This window comes from Petaurus breviceps, unplaced genomic scaffold (genome assembly GCF_028583685.1).
Source record: "Petaurus breviceps papuanus isolate PSGF00001 unplaced genomic scaffold, PetGlider_PUasm1.0 91133, whole genome shotgun sequence".
Classification (NCBI taxonomy): Eukaryota; Metazoa; Chordata; class Mammalia; order Diprotodontia; family Petauridae; genus Petaurus; species Petaurus breviceps.
The window spans coordinates 37,054,996-37,074,437 of record NW_027187419.1 but is presented as its reverse complement, the minus strand read 5'-3'; the positions used below and the strand labels follow the sequence as shown (position 1 = coordinate 37,074,437).

General features: G+C 41.5%; 4 protein-coding genes across 8 annotated transcripts in view; 1 reads left to right on the top strand and 3 right to left on the bottom strand.

Moving 5' to 3' along the window:
• The window catches only part of SIAE (sialic acid acetylesterase), a 50,156-nt gene extending 48,703 nt beyond the window's left edge, over positions 1 to 1,453 (top strand). The window contains exon 10 of the mRNA XM_069080544.1: positions 465 to 1,453. Within this exon, the coding sequence (XP_068936645.1) occupies positions 465 to 683 (219 nt within the window). The 3' untranslated portion in view covers positions 684 to 1,453. The remainder of the gene's footprint in view (positions 1 to 464) is intronic.
• The window catches only part of SPA17 (sperm autoantigenic protein 17), a 131,185-nt gene that overhangs the window by 73,065 nt on the left and 38,678 nt on the right, over positions 1 to 19,442 (bottom strand). The gene's annotated exons all lie outside the window — the stretch shown is intronic.
• TBRG1 (transforming growth factor beta regulator 1) lies at positions 2,449 to 9,155 on the bottom strand. Its single transcript, XM_069080552.1, has 9 exons — positions 8,773 to 9,155; positions 7,931 to 8,001; positions 6,192 to 6,424; positions 5,614 to 5,750; positions 5,202 to 5,348; positions 4,144 to 4,241; positions 3,882 to 3,992; positions 3,464 to 3,606; positions 2,449 to 2,803 (listed from the first exon to the last, which is right to left on the bottom strand). The coding sequence occupies exons 1-9, from the start codon at positions 8,920 to 8,922 to the stop codon at positions 2,658 to 2,660; spliced, it is 1,236 nt and encodes a 411-aa protein (XP_068936653.1). The 5' UTR covers positions 8,923 to 9,155; the 3' UTR covers positions 2,449 to 2,657.
• PANX3 (pannexin 3) lies at positions 12,490 to 19,174 on the bottom strand. The gene is made up of 4 exons (XM_069079762.1): positions 18,994 to 19,174; positions 17,313 to 17,455; positions 15,472 to 15,686; positions 12,490 to 13,129 (listed from the first exon to the last, which is right to left on the bottom strand). Exons 1-4 carry the CDS (start codon positions 19,172 to 19,174, stop codon positions 12,490 to 12,492), a joined length of 1,179 nt encoding a protein of 392 aa, XP_068935863.1.

Genomic DNA, 19,442 nt, shown 5'->3' with positions numbered 1-19,442 from the left:
ACACACACACACACACACACACACACACACACACACACACACACACACTTCTTTTTCCCTTCTTGATTTTTATAGTAGGAACACTTCCAAAGTTACATTCTTGTTACTTGCCTGAGGTTCCCAAGGCCTTGAATCTAGTTTTGCTTAGATATTACCCATTGGGGCTAGCTAGTCAATAGTGGTGCTCTAGACCTTTATTTTTGGATGAATGAAAAGCATTGACTATATGGCAAGTACTGTGCAGTCCACTAGGAGTCAAGTATTCTAGTTGTTTTAAACTATGAAGACTTGTTTCTCTTCTTGACTTCTATTCCTTATTATAAGAAATGTGCTCCTGACCAGGAGTTACTCTCCTCTCCTCTGTTATTACTGGGTGGACAACTAGCTCTAGTCCCTGAGGATTTCTTGAAACCTATCTGACCTGACCAAATCTGATTACCTGACTGGCTCTGTTCTTGTTTCAGATCTCATGCTGCAATGACCATCAGTGTAAGTGGATTCCAGTCCCTATGGGCAACTCTTCCTCCCAGACTCTAGCCCTTAAAGTTGATTCCTGTTACGGCACTGTGACTGCGCTCCGCTATGCCTGGACTACATGGCCATGTGAATACAAACAGTGTCCCATTTACAATCCTAGTAGTGCCCTTCCAGCCCCACCATTCATCACAGTCATTCCAAGTTAAGAATCCTGGCTGTGCAAAATTTGGGGAGAAGGAATGAAAAATAATCAGTTGGGCTGAAATTTTATTTTAATTTAGCTTCGATTAGATCCTGGATGACATGCTCATGTCTTTTTTTTTTTTTAAAGCAATTGGGGTTAAGTAACTTGTTCAAGGTTACACGGCCAGCTGTTTCTGGGTGGGTGCTAAGTGTCCGAGTCCAGGATTCGATCTCCAGGTCATTCCAACACTGGAACCGGTGCTCTTACTCACTGTGCTACCTGGCCGCCCCAACATGCTCATATCTTAAATTCTGGTCTGGGTGGAAAATAATTATGGGTGGAACCTTTAAGAAGCTAGCCAAAGAGGCAGCTAGGTGGCACAGTGCATTGAGCATCAGTCTTGATTCAGGAGGACCCAAGTTAAAATCTGGCTTCAGACACTTACTAGCTGTGTGACTCCAGACAAGTCACTTAACCCCAATTGCCTTTAAAAAACAACACCCCCTCTTCCCCAAGAAACCAGCCAGAACTGTGCAGATTAATATTTTAGATACAAAAGTATCATTAGCATTGCTGTTTTCGCATAAAATTTCATGTTCACATTGTGAGAAATAGTTTGAGAGGTACTATTCTAAATTTAAAACGTAAATGCTGTAGGAAAGCCAGCCTAATATTTAAGAAAAAAATGCTTTAAAGAAAACATTTAAAGTGAAATTTTTTGGGGTTTTTGTATATTATGTTTCTAAAGTAAGGATGACAAGCAATATAAAAATATAGTTATTTTGATAAGGGTGTTTTTTCTTATAACTGCCTACTTTTTGGGAATCTATGCTTTAATATCATATGTGGTACTCTTAAGATTTATAAAATACTTTTCCTCATAACCCTTGTATCATTCCCATTTTATAGATGAAGAAATTGTGAGGCCGCCCATTGTCACATAGCTAGCAAGTCAGGTGAAGCTGAACACAGATCTTCTGATTCTAAATATAATGCTCTTTCTAGCACTCTGTTCAAACTGTAGATTAGATACTTATTACATTACTAGTAAACTTAAAACCTTATTAAGCCAGGTTTTATCAAGTCCTATTCAAAGCTATCTGATGAATGATAGAATACTGTATTTATTCCTAATCTCTATTTTTAGCAAAAATTTTACTACTGAAATAGGAAAAGTATCCCATCTTATTTGGTGGTGTTCAGAATAAACAGGGTGTGTGGAATACATAGGGATCGATGGCTGCTGGCTATCAGGACTGTTAATAGGGTAAATCTGTAGGACTGCTACAAGAAGTCTGGAGTAGGCAATGGAGGCTTGAGACTAGTTAGCTCATGAAGCAAGACCAAGGAAACTATTCTTGTCAGTACCTAGTAACGTCTAGAACAGAATGGCAGTCTGGGAACAAAGAAGCTAGAGCTAGGATAGGGGTGATTCAAGCCCAGACTTTAGGTCTGTAGGGAAGTGGTAGAAAAGACAAGGAAAATGCTGACTGTACATCGTGGCTCAGACTTCTCTAGCCTCTATGTGTACAAGGCTCTTGCTTTCAACAAAGTCTTACTATAAAGTAGCAATTTGGGCCAAAGGAAGGAGTCAGAACAACATGTATAAAACGAGATGATAAGCTGTTAGACTTGCTAAAGTCAGAATCATTATCTTTTTCTGTAACATGAGCTTTAGCAAAATGAATTACATCAAAGAGAAGAATTCACTTTAGCCTTCGGCAGAAGCAGCAACAACAACAGCAAAGTGAGATCCTGATTACAACATTTTGAAAACAAAGCAGGAATGACGAGAAAAGTTTATTAAAAAAGATAAAAACAGCCAAAGTCTTTACCAGGGAAAATCATTGCCAAGAGATCTTCTATGATACAATGATACAGGATGTCAATGCTTCCATCATTGTGGCTGGGTTCTGCTACTTTCATATGTTCTAAGTTTTATCTTAACTTAAAAATTTCACCATGATAAGCCTGGTAGTAGTCTCTCTTGCCTTGTTCAGTCTGAGGACTGGGCTGGGCTGCACTGGGATGGAGACTTAATGTGCTGCAGGTGAGTGACTGGCAGGGGCTCATGTGTCAGGAACATGGGCTGATAGGATGACACAAATGATGCTGGCTGGAGCCCTGGGAGATCCAAAGATCCTAGAAAAACAATATAAATTCTACTGCTACCTGGGAATGCCAGGTCACAATTCTGTTATTATAGGTACTTTTGCAATTCTTACATCCTTTACTTAATTTTGTCAGGACTGTCTTCCCAGTGTAATATGGAAGGCTGTTTTTTATAGGAAGAAGCTTGAGGGCCTGAGACGTGAAAGGACACTTAAGGTCATAGTGAGTTATAGGCAACAGCATAATTCGAATTTAGTCATCTAGCTCCTTAGATAAGGGCTCTAATGTAAATGATGCTGTTTTACCAGGCTCAATTACGTAGGGAACATGATGCCCTCCATTTGTGGGGAGATAATCTAAAAAGGCAGAACCAGAACCAATCCCTAAATATCTTTAGCTTGTTCACTGTTACAGAGACTGAGGTTTTTAATGCCCTTTCCTGGCAGTATGTCAGGAAAAAAACTGACAGGGAATAGTTTTCCTTAGATCCTTAGGACTGAGATGTTAATTCTAGCAACTGTGCTGGAAAGCCACTTCAAAGCAGTAAATTCTATAGCTTAAGACTTGACTCTACTTCTAGTTCATACCATATAAGGCCTTGGCTTACATGATACCAAACTATGGGGAGAGGGATAGGGTGGCTGAAAGTTTGATAATTTCAACAAGAAAAACAAAAGTGAGGGAAGTTACCTGGTAGAATGGGATCATTGTGATCTTCTTCAAAAGCCTGTCTCTGAAAGGCCTCAAAGCTCATAGTTGCATCATTGTCTGGCAGCCCCTGAGGGATCTGACCATCCCCAGGTTTACACACATCAAACTTCACCCACTGATAACTGTAGGATAAGAGGGAGCATTACTGTGAACAATAAAATGTGTTCCCCTAACCATTTTATTATATACTTGGGTAATATGTTTTTTTATGAACATTCTTCAACATCCAGATCCTTATTCCTTTAATACATCTAGGTCCTCCCTAACCGTTATGCTACCTGTTATAGATAAAAGAAAAAGACTGGCATACTTAAAGAGTTCTAGTTTAGCCTTAGATTTCCTGGTCAACTGACTATGGTCTTTCTTCCCCTGTGAAAGCAGATGTTGCCACACTCACTTGACACATTTCCGAGCTCCTGGACAACTCTGGATCAGGTTGTGGACGGTTGGATGAGAAAACCCAAAGAAATCAGCTCCAGATGGAAGCACATTGGGAAGCAGCTTCTCCCTAAATAGCAAGGGGAAAAATTGGAATAGCCTACTCAGGAGGATAAAGATCCAACAGACAGGAAATAAGATCTCAGTCCAAAGCTGAGAGCAAAGAAAAATGTCTCACTGTACCAATACGTTTTATTTTGCCCACCAGTGGGCTAACTCACCGAGCTGCACTGATAGTCTTGAGTAGTTCAGTATGACAGGCATTTGCAGAAGAGCCCACAATGGCATTCTCAGGGTCATCCTCAGGCACAATCTCAAACTGGGAAAGATGATGGAGTAGTTCAGGTAGATCTTCCCAAAGAGGGTAAAAATACAAATCATGCTACTCTTATAAATATAATTACCTACTGTGGAACCTGGAGCTACTTTGCCTCACAATGGACACTGGGTAAGAATTCTTCTCTCAGAGGAGAGCTGCAGGACAAGATGTGAACCCAGATATACCTGGGAAGGCTCAGCTTGTTTGTGGGCCATTAATTTATCTAGTCTGGACAGGACATATTCCCAACACTCTTCAGCAAAGTTCAGAAACTCTTAAGATGCTCCACTTTCACTCAATCTCATAGCTGTAACCTAAGTAAATACTGGCCAATGAAATTTAAGAGTTTAAAACCTTGGGACTCCTAGGTGGCGCAGTGAACAGAGCACTGGCCCTGGAGTCAGGAGGACCCGAGTTCAAATCTGGCCTCAGACACGGAACACTTACTAGCTGTGTGACCTTGGGCATGTCACTTAACCCTAACTGCCCCACTCCCCCCTCCAAAAAAAGCGAGGGGAAAAAAAAGTTCCATTGATTCCTATGTTCAGGGGGTGGCTAGGTGGCAAAGTGAATAGAGCACTGGCCCTGGAGTCAGGAGGACCGGAATTCAAATCCGGCCTCAGACACTTGACACACTAGCCATGTGACTTTGGACAAGTCACTTAACCCCAACTGCCCTCCAAAAAGCAAAAAAAACAAAAACAAAAAACAACCTGGGGACAAGGAAACATTGATGACTGGGAAACTATGATGATAACATATCTGTGCTTTATGAAGAAAAATATGGAAAAGAGAGGAGTTTTATATCCCAGCTGTTTCACATTTAGCCCACCACGAGGTCTAATAGGCTCAAAATATTCCTGACTCTATTTGGCCCTGAGTTTCTTAAACTGGTAGGCCATACCTCGAACAGTCACTGTAGTTATAGGAATACACATATATTTCTAGAAGAGCTAGTACCTGGGGCTGCATACCACCATCCTTGATTTGACAGGTGTACAAACACTTCTGGTCTGGGCACTTCATGCTGGCATACACTCTGGTACTGCAGAAACCAACAGGGTAGATAGCGCCCTCATCATGGAAGCCAGGTCGATCAGTGATGATCTATAGTGAAAAGGACCCCCCCACCCCCACAAGGTTTTTGGTCACAACTCAGGGCCACCCAGAGCTGACAAATAGTGACTCATATCCCTGGAGTGTGTGTATAGCAGAAAACTGACCTGGTCTCCTAGGGACTAATTTTCTAGGAATAGTATGGACTGGCATGGGGTTACTTGATAATGGGAACAGACCAGAAATTCTCACTGACATTAATCCCATTCCCAAATTTAGCTGATCACCCTCTCTACCCACCACTGGTCTCACTCACCTCCCCTAGGCTATAAACTGTTAGACCCCCTAGTCCGATGGGAAACACAGGCCGTCCTGAGGGATCCAGGGCAATGGGCTGAACCAGCTTGCGAGCACCTCCCTCCATTTTCTTTTTCTTGGATGCTTTCTTCAGAACTGAAACGCAAACCTGGGGTCACCCACTTTAGGCCCCTTTTACTGAGGAAAAGGGCAAAATTGATGTATGGGAGCTACAGATAAATTTTTTGGCTCTATTTATTGCTTGGGCACTGGAATTTCTCCTCAGGCCCTTAGTGTTCTTACTAATTCACTCACCTTTGTACCCAAGGGTATTCCCTTTCTGAGAGCTTCAATTTCGTTATCTAAAATTTTCAAACCCAGAAGATCTTTTCTAAAAGTGACCTGTTCTCTAAGGATTGTACCTTTCTATCCAAAAAGACATGGGAGCCCAGCTTTTTTTCTTTATATCTAATCTGAATTTCTTCCCATAAGTTCTAAGGTGTTTTGGTGGCAATATGTAGACACTAGTCACAGTGCCGGGTTATCTGCTATGAATGTGTGAGAACATTGGTAGACTGATATCCTTAGGCAAAGTACCTTCCACTTTGTTGTTTTCTTTTCCTTTTTCTTTTTTTTCCTTCTTGGGTTTCTTCCCAAATGGTTCTTCAACCACAGAGCTAGATACAGGAACAGGTCCTGTTCCTTGAATGGGACCCATGGAAGTGGCCACACCATAATTCAAAGGCAGGTTAGAACTGTGGGTGGTTGCTACAGTCTGGGTCTCCCCTTCAGTCAGAGTTTGTAGCTGGAGTAGCTTTTTCAGGAGGTACCTTATATGGTGAAGAAGAGGAAAAACAAAAAAAGATACAAGGTTATAGTGTATGCTTTATTTTGTCAAAATAACATTTGAACTTTAGGTGCTGGAGAATACTAGAATACAAAAAATTTTAACATTATACAGTAGAAAAAGCATTGGCTCTGCAGTCGGAAGATTTGGATTCAAACCCCAGCCCTGCTTTTAACTATGGGACTCAGGCAAAACATCACCTGAGTAGTTTCTTCATCTGTAATAAAAGAATAATAGCATTTGAACTACCTACCTCAAAGGGTTGTAGGGTAAATGCTTTGTAAATCTTAAGACATTCTATGAGCTATTAGTATTTACTGGGTAGGTGGGTGGGTGAAAGGGAAGGAGACATACTACAGATAAGATACAGCCCCACTGAAAATCCAAAAAATTAAAAAAAGTCAGCAATAGGTCATGAGCTCCTCTCCCCTTTGTCCCTAGGATTACTTCAGATGTGTTAATTCTTGAGGGGCAAGGACCATACCTTTGTACTCCCCACAATGTAGATATATACATGTTACGACGCACTGAACAAGGCAGCTTGGTGGCTCAGTGAACAGAGTACTGGGCCTGGAATCAGGAAGACTGAGTTCAGATCTGGTCTCAGACACTTACTAGCTATGTGACCCTGGGCAAGTCACTTAACCCTGTTTGCCTCAGTTTCTCCTCTGTAAAATGAGGTGGGGATGGAAATGGTAAACTACTCCAGTATCTTTGCCAAGAAAATCCCACACAGCATCACGAATAGCCAGAAATGAACAACAACAGGCACTCAACAAATATTTGTTTCATGAATGCTATGGTCTTTTCATGCTTTAGTCTCCCAGTTAGAGTATACTTCTTTATATTCCCTACCCAATAAACTAGTGGCTCTCCTCAATTATCTCTAGGATCAAATATAGAGTCCTGTGTTTGGTTTTTAAAGTCTTTCTCAACCTGGCTCCTTTCTACTTTTAGTCTTTATTCTCTTCTACTCTGTGATTCAGTGACACTGGCCTCCTTGTGTTCCTCACATATGACACACCATCTCTTGATTCTGTGCCTTTTCACTAGCTGTTCCAAATACCTGGAATTGTCTCTCTCCTTTTCTGTCTCTTGGTTTCCCTGGTTTTAACTAAGATTCAACTAAAATCTGACCTTCTGCAGGAGGCCTTTTCTAGCGCTTATCCTGTTCCTCCCCCTCCCCAAAGATTACCTTTCATTTACACAATATGGATCTTGTAGCTACAATTTCTGCATGTTGTGTCTAACATTAGAATATGATCTTCTCAAGAGCAGAATTTATATTCTTTGTATCCCCAGAGTTTAGCATAGTTTTTGGCCCACAGTGCTTAATAAATGCTTGTTGAAAACTGACTCACTATTCAAGAAAGCCTGCATGCCTAAGGTCTCTGCCATGTACTGAAGTCCCAGGAGAAAAAAAATCTTAGATAATTCTCTACAACCCAATAAAAATGTGGTTTGCAACCATGAAATATAGCTGACTCACCTTCTTTCTTCTTTTGCTTTGATAAACTTTTCCTCAAGGCGGGCAATTTCATCACAAATAGCTGCATTTTCCTTTAGGAAAAATTTTTGAAAAGCATCATCATTTAAACAAGATCAGGAATAAAAAGTATAGACCAGGAAGTTAGCAACTCTAGTTAAAGGTATGTAATGTTATTTAAGTTTTTGTGGCTGGGGCATTATCTACTGAAGCCTAAGAAGAAAACAGCAGGTCAAGGGGTCCCTACTGGGTGATAGATAGCCAGGGAAGAGTTCTACAATGAGACCCTTCCAAGGTATTCCCAGGGAGGTATCTGCTCAAAACTTTTTAATATGAGGGCCAGAATACCGTAACTAAAGGTTATGTCTGCTTCATGAAGATTTGCCATTTTCTACATTCCTCCAGGGGCAGTGATTTTTTGGAGTGTAGCAGACCTCAAATATCAAAGCATTTCACGAACCTAGTTGCTGAAGGTTATTCCAGTTGCTTCCAGGCCTTAGGAAGAGCACTTAAAGAAGCAACAAAACTCAACACCTTACATTTAGTAGGTCCATTTCCATATCTCTTTTTCAAATTTCTTGGAAAAAAAATCTGGAACCTTCTATGCTTTTGGTAGGATGAAAAATGAGGTGGGACACAGAATTTCATAGGTGGTAAGTAGACACTAAATTTTCACTCCCCACGTTAAATAAAATACTGTGACTTGTCAAAGGCCCCAGTTTTTGCCCGGGAAGCAGGTTCTTATGAGAAAACTCAGATTCATCTTTGGGACAAGGGTTTGAGCCCCTGGGAGGCGGGGCGGCTGGGCCTGGCAGGGATGGGAAACCGTGGGCAGGTGGACTCACAAACACCGTGGCCTTGGCTGCCTTCCGCAGCCGGAGGTACTTCAGCCGGTACTTCTCGTTCTGACTCTTCTTTGGGGGCTTTTTCATCCTGGGCTTGCTCGCTTGCAGAGGGGATAGAGGAGAGGGGGCGAAGCTGCCCAGGAGGCTCATGACCCGCCCCGGCCGCCGGGCCTCCGGGGAGCGCGTTCCGGAGGCCCCCCCTGGGGTCGCGGCATCGGCTCCTGCTCCCGAGAGGTGGAGGAGAGAACGGCTCGCCGGCTCCAAGTCTGGAGAGGCCGCGAGCGGCCCAGACAGCTGCCCAGACCCGCTATACAGAGGCGGCGCTGCGCTTCCGGGTCCCGCAGTCACCGGAAGGGACTAGGGCTTAGAGGAAATGACGTTTTCTGCCCGGAGTGCATGCGCCCCCTGGCGGCTGAGGCCCGCGAAGCGGGTCCGGCGACCTTGGAGGGAACTGTAGGCGGTGGCAGGTCGGATCTGCGGTTGCGCGGCCGTGGATGCGGGGCCAAAGTTCTCCTTCAGAGGCGCAGACCTGCAGATGGGAGGGCAGGGAGCAGCCATACCCCAACATGGGTTAGCCGTTGTGTCGGGGCCCTTCCCTTGCCCCCTCCCCCCGCAGATTTCTGTCCAGACGCTGGGCTTGTGCACGATGCCCCTCGTGTCCTGTTGCCTGGGCCCTAACCCTAAGACATCGGACGGTCCATCCTCCCCCGTCTCTTCATGGTCAAATATTGTGGAGCAACGATTGAAGTCTCTTATCAGTCCTGACACAGAAGGGGGTCCCCGCACTCTTAAAGTGGTTAAGCTGCTCTTTATTTAGTATTAAGAGCTTTTGAACAGCTCACATATATTTGGACATAAGGCAGGGGAAAGTGCCAGGACTGGGGTTTCATCAGTCAAAATAAGTTATGACAGCCACAAAACACCCCGGGGTCCCCGGGATTAATGAGAAAAAGTTGCCATGAGCCCGAGGTTATCTCTAGAACTTTATTGGGCGATGAAAAACACAAAAGCAAGGTGGAAGTGGGGTGCAGAGCTAGAAGATCCCGCTGCAGTTGTATGCAGCTCTCTGCCCCCTGTCAATGACATGTTGACTAGCTTATGTATTAATAGTATGATGCAGAATCAGAGGAACAGAGCTGGACAGGGGCCCCACGTGAGAAAGCTGGGCCCGGGAGTGCTGTCCTGGCCTGAACAAAGTAAAGCAGCTCCACTGTGATTTCATAAGCCTGATTAATGTTATAGGAAAGTTTTGGAATCTTCTTGTCTATAGGGATTATTACCAGTTATGAGAAAAAGCCAAAACCAAAACCCAGACGGTTTGAGAGAACACTGGGATGAACTGCTGTGGAGTGATTGAGCAAAACTAGGAGACCAATTTTAGAACAGGACCTAAGGATAAATCAGGAGTCCAAGAGAATGAAGATGAAATAACACATTCACCTCCTGGCAGAGAGGTAATTTAGACTTGGCTAATGTGGGAATTTGTTTAGTTCAACCCTAAAGCTATGTATTGAGAGCTTTATTTTCTTTTCTAATTTGCTTGTAGGTGGAGGGGTGATAATGGGAGGGATAGATCAATTTTAGAAATGCTTGTCAATTTAAAAAATAAAAATGGGAAACTTAAAAAAAACAATAACTGCCCATTTTATGGTAATTATACATTTGATGATACGTTGTTATTCAAGCAGGTCCCACCCTCTGTGACAACATTTGGGATTTTCTTGGCAAAGATACTCGAGTGGTTTGAGAAGGAAATATCCTTCTCCAGCCCATTTTACAGATGACGAAACAGACAAATAGGGTTAAGTGACTTGCCCAGGATCACACAGCAAATGAGTGTCTAAGGCTGAACTTTTTGAACCTGGATCCTCCTGACTCCAATTTGGGTCCTCTATCCATTGTATCACCTAGCTGCCCATTTAATGATATAGAGCTATAGAATCAGCAGCCTGTAAATGGTGGTAGGAAATTTTCAATTTTTGTTTAATTTTTTTGGTCAGCTCTCCGATTTATTTTAGGCCTCATATTCTTTCAGGTCCCTAGACCAGTAGGCTCTAGGCTTATCTGCATGGCTCCTCCTTGCATCCATATAGAGAGGGCAGGATGTCTGCTTTCATAAGAGCTTTCAGGATGCTTTGAATAAATGGATCACAACGGTCTCCATATAGGAAAAGTTTAGAATCTGAGTCAGACTCTTCCTCCTGAGGCAGTGTTTGAAGGATTCCCTGGTCCTTGGGTGGAAAATCAATCTATTACAAGCCAACCTGATAAATTTTAGGTAGAGTTATAGGAACTAAATATGTCATTTTCTTCTGATCCCAGAAGCTTTATTACTGGTTTGAATTGCACATGTAACAGTTTTCTGCAGAAACCTAAAAAGTGTATAGCTATAAAGAGGAATTTATAATACAAAGGTCAGCTGATTCTTGCTACCTCCTCTGCTTCCTCATCCACAGCAAAAAAAAAAGGGGGGGGGATTTGTCTCTAAAAATTTAGATTTCAATGAAGATTATATTAAGGCTAAATTAGAGAACTATGTGGAAGATTTAGAGGTGGTCACATGGAGTCTCAGCTATTGTGGGAGGCTGAGACAGGTGGATCCCTTGAGGTATGGAGTTCTGAGCTACAGTAGGACTAAAACTGATCTTCCAGGGGCAAGGGGCCACTGCGCTGCCTAAATATGGGCAAATCATCCCTGGTTGGAAAAATAAACCAGCTTAAAGCTTCCGTGCCAATTAGCAGTGGGGCTGAGCATTGATGGGCCACTGATAGTGTGGGTGAGATAGACTGAGTCTTTAAAAAAGAAAAGTTTCTGAAAAGGTATTTGGTACCATCAGTTTATCATTCTGATTAGTAGTGATTGTTTTGCTATTAAGGTCTTTGCAGTATATGGTTAAACAGAATCATTTTCAATGACACATATTGAATTTGTAGTCAGGCAGGAATGTGGAATCCAATTCATAATTCAGGCCCTTGGTATCGTAATTCTCTAATTGAGATCATGAAAAATTCTTTGTAATCCTTAAAACTTATATGTATCAATGTGAATGATTTTGATAAAGAGCAGATGATACATTTTGAAACCTAAAGAACATGAAAGGATTTATATAACTAGCCTTTTTCTAAATTGTTGTTTTTGGTCTAGGTTTTGCCTGCTCTAGTTACTAAGGGCAGCTTTGGAGATAGATTGGGCCCTGTTTACAGGTCCCTTCACCATCATCTACTTTCCAAAACATGATGGACAAATTCTAATGATGGCAGAAATTTTTGAGGACCTCAAGTCACTACTGTAAGAATTACTATCTATTGTCTAAATGCCCATTTAACCTCTGGCCTCTTAGAATCTTGCATCAGGATAAGAGCCATGGAACAAAAACAATGAGCAATACATATATTCATAAATAGTTCCATGACCCTTCTTTCCTGCTACATCAGTTGGACCTTTGTCCTTAGCTTCTTGCTTATTAAGATCCAAGAACATTGTGATTCTAGTCACATCTTTTTCTAATGCCTAATGGTATGGTTTCACCTAGGAAATTGAATCTTTTGGGTTGTATAGGACTTGATCTCCAAAGGTGCTTCCTAGGCGATTCTAAAGCATGCAATATGTTCATTTGTATGTGTTCAGGGGGTTCTCTGACTGTTCACTAGCAATAACAGCAGGTGAGCGAAAATGTTCTAATTTCTTATCAGAATCCTTACCCTGCATATCTGTGGCTATGGGTGATCATCATATGCCTTGGGTGTGAGATGTTTAAGTTTTGAGGGTTCTAAACCAGCCAACAAGGTCATGAAATCTACCACTGTGTCAATATGGTGCTTCTGAGTGGTTGTGTCTTTCAATACACACAAAACACTCAACCAGCTGAAGGAGATGATCTCAGAGATGTTGGCACGGAGGAAAAGCAGGATCATATTGAGGTCATTGATGGGACAACCCAGCATTTTCCTACTGAGTAGATCAAAAGCTGGTAGCATCTCATAGACAGATAGTAGTCGCTTGTCCCATTGACACAGTCTCGTCAGATTATACATTATCACTGGTACCAGTATTAGGTACACTGCTGCACTGGAAAAGCTGATCATCTGGAAGATGGAAAGAGAGGTCAGCCTGCATGTAATCAGATCTGGGACACGAATCTCATCCTTTAGCAGCCCCATTTTGATAGAACAGCTAAACTCCTCTTGGAAGAAGATACTCAGGTGGAAATATCCAAGGTACAGGCAGGTGATGGAGATGAAGAGGAGCACCAGGGAATTCCTTAGGAGGTAGGTAGCCACCAGGACGTGTGAACGCTGCTTACAGGCAAGGTACCTCTCTAGCAGGGGGAACTCAAAATACCGTTCTTTCCGAGCCCTTGGCGGCAAGAGAGAAAAATGGAAGCGATGCAGTTAGCAAGAATGCTCAGTGGACTTTAGAGAGCTTCTTAAATCCCTGCCTAATGAAAGCCAAACAGCTATACTGATAGAATGAGAATTTGAAAAGGGTCAGTAATGTATTCTTAGAAATAGAGTTATTATTTTGACCCCTTTTCTAAACTTCTCTATTTCTATCAAGGGCGTCGTCATTTTTACTGTTACCCAGGTTCACAATCTTTGCCTCTTACTCTCTGTCACTCTGTGTATCCAATTAGTTGTCAAGTCCTGATTCTACCTGTATGACATCTCTCCCATCTATTCCATTCTCTCTATCCTAGTTCAGGCCCTTATCAGCTCTCATCTAGACTATTGTAACAGCTTTCTGTCATTCTCTTATGTCTTCATGCCTTTGTTGTCCCTCATGCCTGGAATGCACTTCCTCACCTCCATCTTTTATTTTTATTTATTAATTTTTTTCTGCATCTTTTATAATCCCTAATTTCATTTAGAGTTTACCTCAAATATCACTTTTTACATGAGACTTGTCTTGATCCCCCCAGTTTCTCATATTTTCCCCACCCAAATTACTATGTATTTATTTATGTACATAGAATATACATATATAAATACGTACATATATACATAATGCATAAACACACATACATATAGATGTCTTTCCCCAATATTGGCTCCCCAGTTTCTAGAACAGTGCTTGCATGTAGTAGGTACTTAACAAATGCTTGTTGATTGATTACAGTTTACAGTTTTCCTCATAACAATCCTGTAATATAGGTGATGTATCATTATCCTGATTTTGTTGATCAGAAAACTGGGCTCAGATTATGTGATTTATATAAGGTCTATTATCTACTCCCTATTATTATCCACTCCCTATAAACCTATTATCTATCTCAGTATCTTTCTTATTTTATCACAGTACTTCTCAGGATTTTTTTTTAGAATTCAACTTTCTTAGAACATTAAAATACAACTACCTCAACTTTCCAGTAATACTAATCAGGAATGTGCCAGTTTTTTTCTTTACTTTGGTCCCAAGTACCTAGTACGATGAATTAAACCCTGTGAATTACATACCTATCTATGTTTCTATCTGTGTATCTATCCACGTAAATATATTAGTGTTGATCCACAAGAAGACTGATCTTCTTGGTCATGTAGACTTTATCTAAAAAATAGTAAGATACTTAGGCAGGAGCAAAGTTTATTGGAATGAACACTGGACTGGAAATCAATAGGACACCATTATGCAGTTTTAGTCCTATACATTTAATGTGAATTTTAAAAAAATTTGTATATTCAATCCATTTTTTGTATTTATACATCAAATATTGTCATCTAGTTAGGTATTCAATTTATAAGAAAAATGAGATATAGCTATTTTCCTTAAGAAGCTTATAGTTGAGTTGGGGAAACAAACTCCACAATGGATGACATCCACAAGGGATGACAATTGGACAGTTAGAGTTCTCCACTGGTACCCTGGCAGTGTCAGGGGAAAGCAGAGAGGGCCTCCCTCATAAGCGTGTTGAGTGGTCAGTCTAAGGCAAACTTATGGAGGACATGGATGACAATTGTATGGGATAAGTAGTCATGGATGGGTTGCAGTCTACCTCACTGAATTTATGAGATCACAGGTTCATGGAGTATTTGACTGTATAATCACTGCCAAAATAATTGTAAAGATAGTAAGTGCTACATGAGTTTAAAAAAAAGGAGAGCTCAGTGTGAACTGGGAAAGTAGGGATAGGCTTCACGGAAAAGTTGGGATCTTATCTGGTCCATGAAGAGTGGATAGGATTTGGATAAGTATAGAGTGGACATGTGCCTTTATGTAGGAGATTCCAAGGTTTTGGAAGTGGAAACAAACATGGCATGTCCAGGGAACTGAATAAACTGTTTTGTTTGGGTAACATGGAAAATGAGATTGGAAAGGTAGAGAAATACTGGATTACAGCTGCCCTTGAAAGGCATTCTGATAGATTGAGATTTTGTTCTATAGGCAGTGGAAAGCTAGCAAAAGTTTTTGATCAGGGGAATGAGATGGTGAAAGCAATAATTTGGGGAGATTAATTTTTTCAATATGTTCATCTATAAAATGGGAATACAGTCTTTGTTTTCTCCTTTTAGATGTGTCACAGTGTTAAGATGTGATGAGGTGTTAAGAAATTTGAACTCCTGAAAAGAAGGTACAGTAGAAAATGATGTGATTTTAATTGCATGAATGCCAAACTTTCTCTGGTATTGGAACTTAGGTTTTTCAGGAGGGAATAGATGAGAAAAAAAGCATAGGTTACAGGATTTGAAGGACAACACACTTACTTCTCCAGCTCATCCCAGAAAACATCAGAGTCAGAGCTCTTCTGACGGATCTTCAGCATGTGCTGTACTAGCCGAATGGAGCGGTTATAAGACTTGTCCAATTCACTGATGATGAACAGGAGGTCAGAGCTGAGAGAAGGAGCAGCCACATAATTCCATAGAAGAGTTGGTAGGTACATGAGCACAGCCAGAGACAGGAGGGAATAGGGGAGAACCTGCAGGGTCATAGTCAAACTTCAGTGAGTATTGTGGAGAAAATCTAAAGTTCTGAAAGTGTTACGAGGTGAGGGGCTTTTTAGAAAAGGAACATTGAAGGGATGGAGTTTTCTCTTCCCCCTCTTCCTGTATCAAGGGTAGAAATGGCAGCATAAACTGTGAGCCAGAGCAGGCCCAAGGCCTGATGCTATCTCTTAGTGTGGTCAAGGTCAATGACTCTTGACAGGATCAGAGGAATCCCCTGATCACCAACTATGCTGACAATTTTCAAGAATGGACAATTCCACAATCAGGGAAAGGAGAGTGAAAGAAATTTCCACTAAGAGAACTAGATATCAGAGTTTTGCAGATTTGGTAGAACAACGATAGGACAAGAGGAGTCAGCATTCTCAATCTCCCCCTTCCCCTTTCTCTGATCTCAGTTCCCCCAATTCTCCATATCATCAAACATCAAGATTCTACTCATTTTCAAAGGCCAACTTACTCTATGTATTATGGAATCATAAGGTCCCAGACTCTGTTGTTGGAAGTCTTCTATCAGAATAAAAATCCTTTCTACAACACTTCCTTTTATAAAACCTTTCCTGATTATTCCAACCTACAGTGTTCTCTCCATTTTCTGTGTTGCTGTATTGCTTCTTGCGCACAATCTAGCATTCAACAACATATGGTCTTTGATTGACCTCTGGGTATTCCATGTGTGTGTCTTGTTTCCCCAACTAGATTCTAAGTGCTCATGTGCCCCTTATGGCTCTTAACCCTACTTAAGTCTACTATGTAACACTTGGTAATTCAATTAGTTTGAATTGTTGATTCACAGCTTCTGACTGTGTTGAAGGAGAATGGCTAGGCCTCAAACTCCTTTGGAAAAAAAAAAGTGGAAAAGAAACATATCTTTACTGCAGTTGATTTAATGGAGAAGGTTTTTTTTTTTTTAATAGAGAGGCACATTTTTTTTCAGGAATGCTGCTTTATGAGGTGAGAGGGTTAGAACCAGTGGGCTGGAGCCCTCTCTAACTAGCTTGCTAGAATCCATTGTAAAAATTTCACTTTTTCCTTTTACATCTCAGAAATTGTCGCTACAAATCAAAGCTTGATTTATTGTTTGGTTGATTATCTAGGTTTAAGAAAATGTTAATAATGCAGAGTAAACTAAAAGTGCATGTACATACATTTTTTTCCCCTTAGAGAACCTGGTTGTTAAACATTTACCAGTGTTTGTATTGCCCTATAAATACTGTTTAAGCTGAGAAGGAGTGTAGTAGAAGGCTTAGGGAACGAAATCTTCACCTGGCTGGAGGTCTAGTGACTGTAGCATAATAATAAAAGTTGCAATAATAAAAACCCAATAATAATAATTGGCATATATGTAGCACTTTAAGATGTACAAAGTGCTTTACGTGTATTATCTCATTTGAGCCTTACTAAATCCTTGGTTAGAATCTCAGATTCCTTTTCTAACTAAGAGATTCTTTTAATACAATCCCTGGTTTTGTATAGATATCAGTACTATGGCATTTTGGGGGGCCTCATAAAATTATACACATCGGATGTTAAGCATAGCCTTTTCCACCTCTACACCTAACAAATGGGCCAGGGTATGATTTTTCCTGGACTCATTGTACCTTGTGGGTCCAGAGGGATTTTGTCTTATAGTTCCCAGCAGCATCCAATTCATGATGTACCAAGGAGTCCCAGCAGGAACTGTCCACATAGCCAGCCTGCCTGATGGTGAAGTTGCTGGGAGAAAAGCAACTGATCCGAGAACCTGGAACAGAAACACCATTGAAGTGGCATTAAGCTACCATGTTTCCCCGATAATAAGACACTGTCTTATTAAATTTTTTGGACAGAAAAACACCAGAGGGCTTATTTTCAGGGGAGGGCTTATTTTAATGAACATTGACAGCAATTTTAATAAACAGGTAAATGTGAACAAAAAAATGTACCTTTATTCAATAAGCAAATCACTGGGGAAGAACATGATGACGTGCTCACTGCTGCAGCTCTGATTGGATGCAGCTCGGAGCACGGCGTGCATTTCATGGGGGGGGGAAAGGGGGGGGACGGTGCATACAGAGGGTACCGTAATGTAGCGTGTAGCGCAGGGGATCACCTTCACTACAGTAGCAATCTCAATAGGGCTTATTTTCGGGGGAGGGCTTATTTTAGAGGAATCTTACACAGTAAGGGGAGGGCTTATTTTCGGGATAGGTCTTATTATTGGGGAAACACGGTACATAGTGGAAGTCTAGGAAATGATATTCTCTGGGAACCACCCCTAAATCCTCTTATCACTCCTGTGTTTATCTTCCCAATTTCATTCAATTTAGTTCAATAAACATTTATTTAAAAATATTTTTTTCAAATAACAAAAATATATTTTTTTCTCCCTAACCTCCTCTTCCTTCACCTTGAAACAAAAGAAGAGGAAGCCTTGTAACAAATATGCGTAGTCAAGTAAAACAAATTCCCTCATCAGTCATGTCCCCAAAATATGTCTCATTCTGCACCACTCTGTTAAGAGATGGATAGCATGCTTCATGATCAGTTTTCTAGGGTCCTGGTTGGTTATTGCATTGATCAGAGTTCTTCATTTTTTCAAAGTTGTTTGTCTTAATGATCAGCAAGTATTTATTAAGCATCTACAATGTAACTCTTAGAAAAGACTGTCACACTGTGGAATGCCTAGAATTCTGACTTCAAATTGGAGGGGCAAGATGTTCATGGCAATGGCAAAAGATCGTAATTTTGTATTTTACCATTGTTTCCAGAAGCACAAATGCTTCTATTTTGTAAATTGAGAAATCGAGGCAAAGTGAAGTCAGATACCCTTTTTAGATTCACTAGAGGAGCTAGGTGACATGTGGCTAGGTAGAGTATCAGACTTGGAGTTAGGAAAACCTCAGTTCATTTCCTGCCTCAGACACTTACTAGCTGTATGACTCATTTAATCTCTCTCAGTCTCAGTTTCCTCATCTGTAAAATGGGAATAGTCATACTTCACAGGATTGTTGTGAGAAAGATCAGATAACATATGCAAAGAGCTCTGCTAAACCTTAAAGCACTTTGTAAAGGCTAGCTATTACTATACCATAGAAAAGGTTTAGGACCAGGAAGAGAACTTAGGCATCCCAAGCCTTAGTTATTTGTTTTTTGTTAATAGAGGAAAACAAATCAACCAGGCAGGGTAGGGAAATGGTTGGCATTGGTGGTAGGGAGGAGAAGGAAGAGGTGCAAGGCTCTGTCATAGAGAAAGAAATATTTCCCTCCTTCCTACAGTTCTGGGAAGAGATAGCAGCTTACCGAGGGAGAACTCCTGGGCAAACGCCAAGGACATCAGCAACAGCGGGAAGCCCACAGTCACAAACTTGATGATGCGATCAATGGGCAGCTCCAGGCGCAGCCCCTTGAGGTGTGGGCCTTTTCGGTCAGGCAGCAAGGCATCTGAGAGCATGTACTCTGCGGCGGTGTGTGCGAGGGACATGATTCTCTTGAATGGGGGGCCTGCAGAGCTGTTGGAAGGGAAATCCAGGGGTAGGGAGGAGCAGAAGCCAGCTTCAGGCTGCTGGGCTCTGGGCTGAGTGAGTCGGCAGTCCAGGAATGAACTGTGCCATGAGCAGGGGACTATTTTGTAAATAACTGGCCAGGACCCAGGGTGCTAGCTCAGTACCCAGTTAATTAGAGGGAGGCTTGGGGCTTGGGTGTGCCTCTGAGAATGGAGGGTCAGAACAGAATAATCATCTTTCCCCTCT

What these genes read in the sequence shown, in the direction of transcription:
- TBRG1 (XM_069080552.1), bottom strand. Translation starts at nt 8,922, where the DNA reads ATGAGCCTCCTGGGCAGCTTCGCCCCCTCTCCTCTATCCCCTCTGCAA. An exon ending in CAGCCAAGGCCACGGTGTTT is followed by an intron (nt 8,002 to 8,772) that starts GTGAGTCCACCT and finishes TTTTTCCTAAAG; the next exon opens with GAAAATGCAGCTATTTGTGA. An exon ending in GGAGCTCGGAAATGTGTCAA is followed by an intron (nt 3,607 to 3,881) that starts GTGAGTGTGGCA and finishes CTTATCCTACAG; the next exon opens with TTATCAGTGGGTGAAGTTTG.
- PANX3 (XM_069079762.1), bottom strand. Translation starts at nt 19,174, where the DNA reads ATGTCCCTCGCACACACCGCCGCAGAGTACATGCTCTCAGATGCCTTG. An exon ending in TGCCCAGGAGTTCTCCCTCG is followed by an intron (nt 17,456 to 18,993) that starts GTAAGCTGCTAT and finishes TTTCTGTTCCAG; the next exon opens with GTTCTCGGATCAGTTGCTTT. An exon ending in TTCTGGGATGAGCTGGAGAA is followed by an intron (nt 13,130 to 15,471) that starts GTAAGTGTGTTG and finishes CTTGCCGCCAAG; the next exon opens with GGCTCGGAAAGAACGGTATT.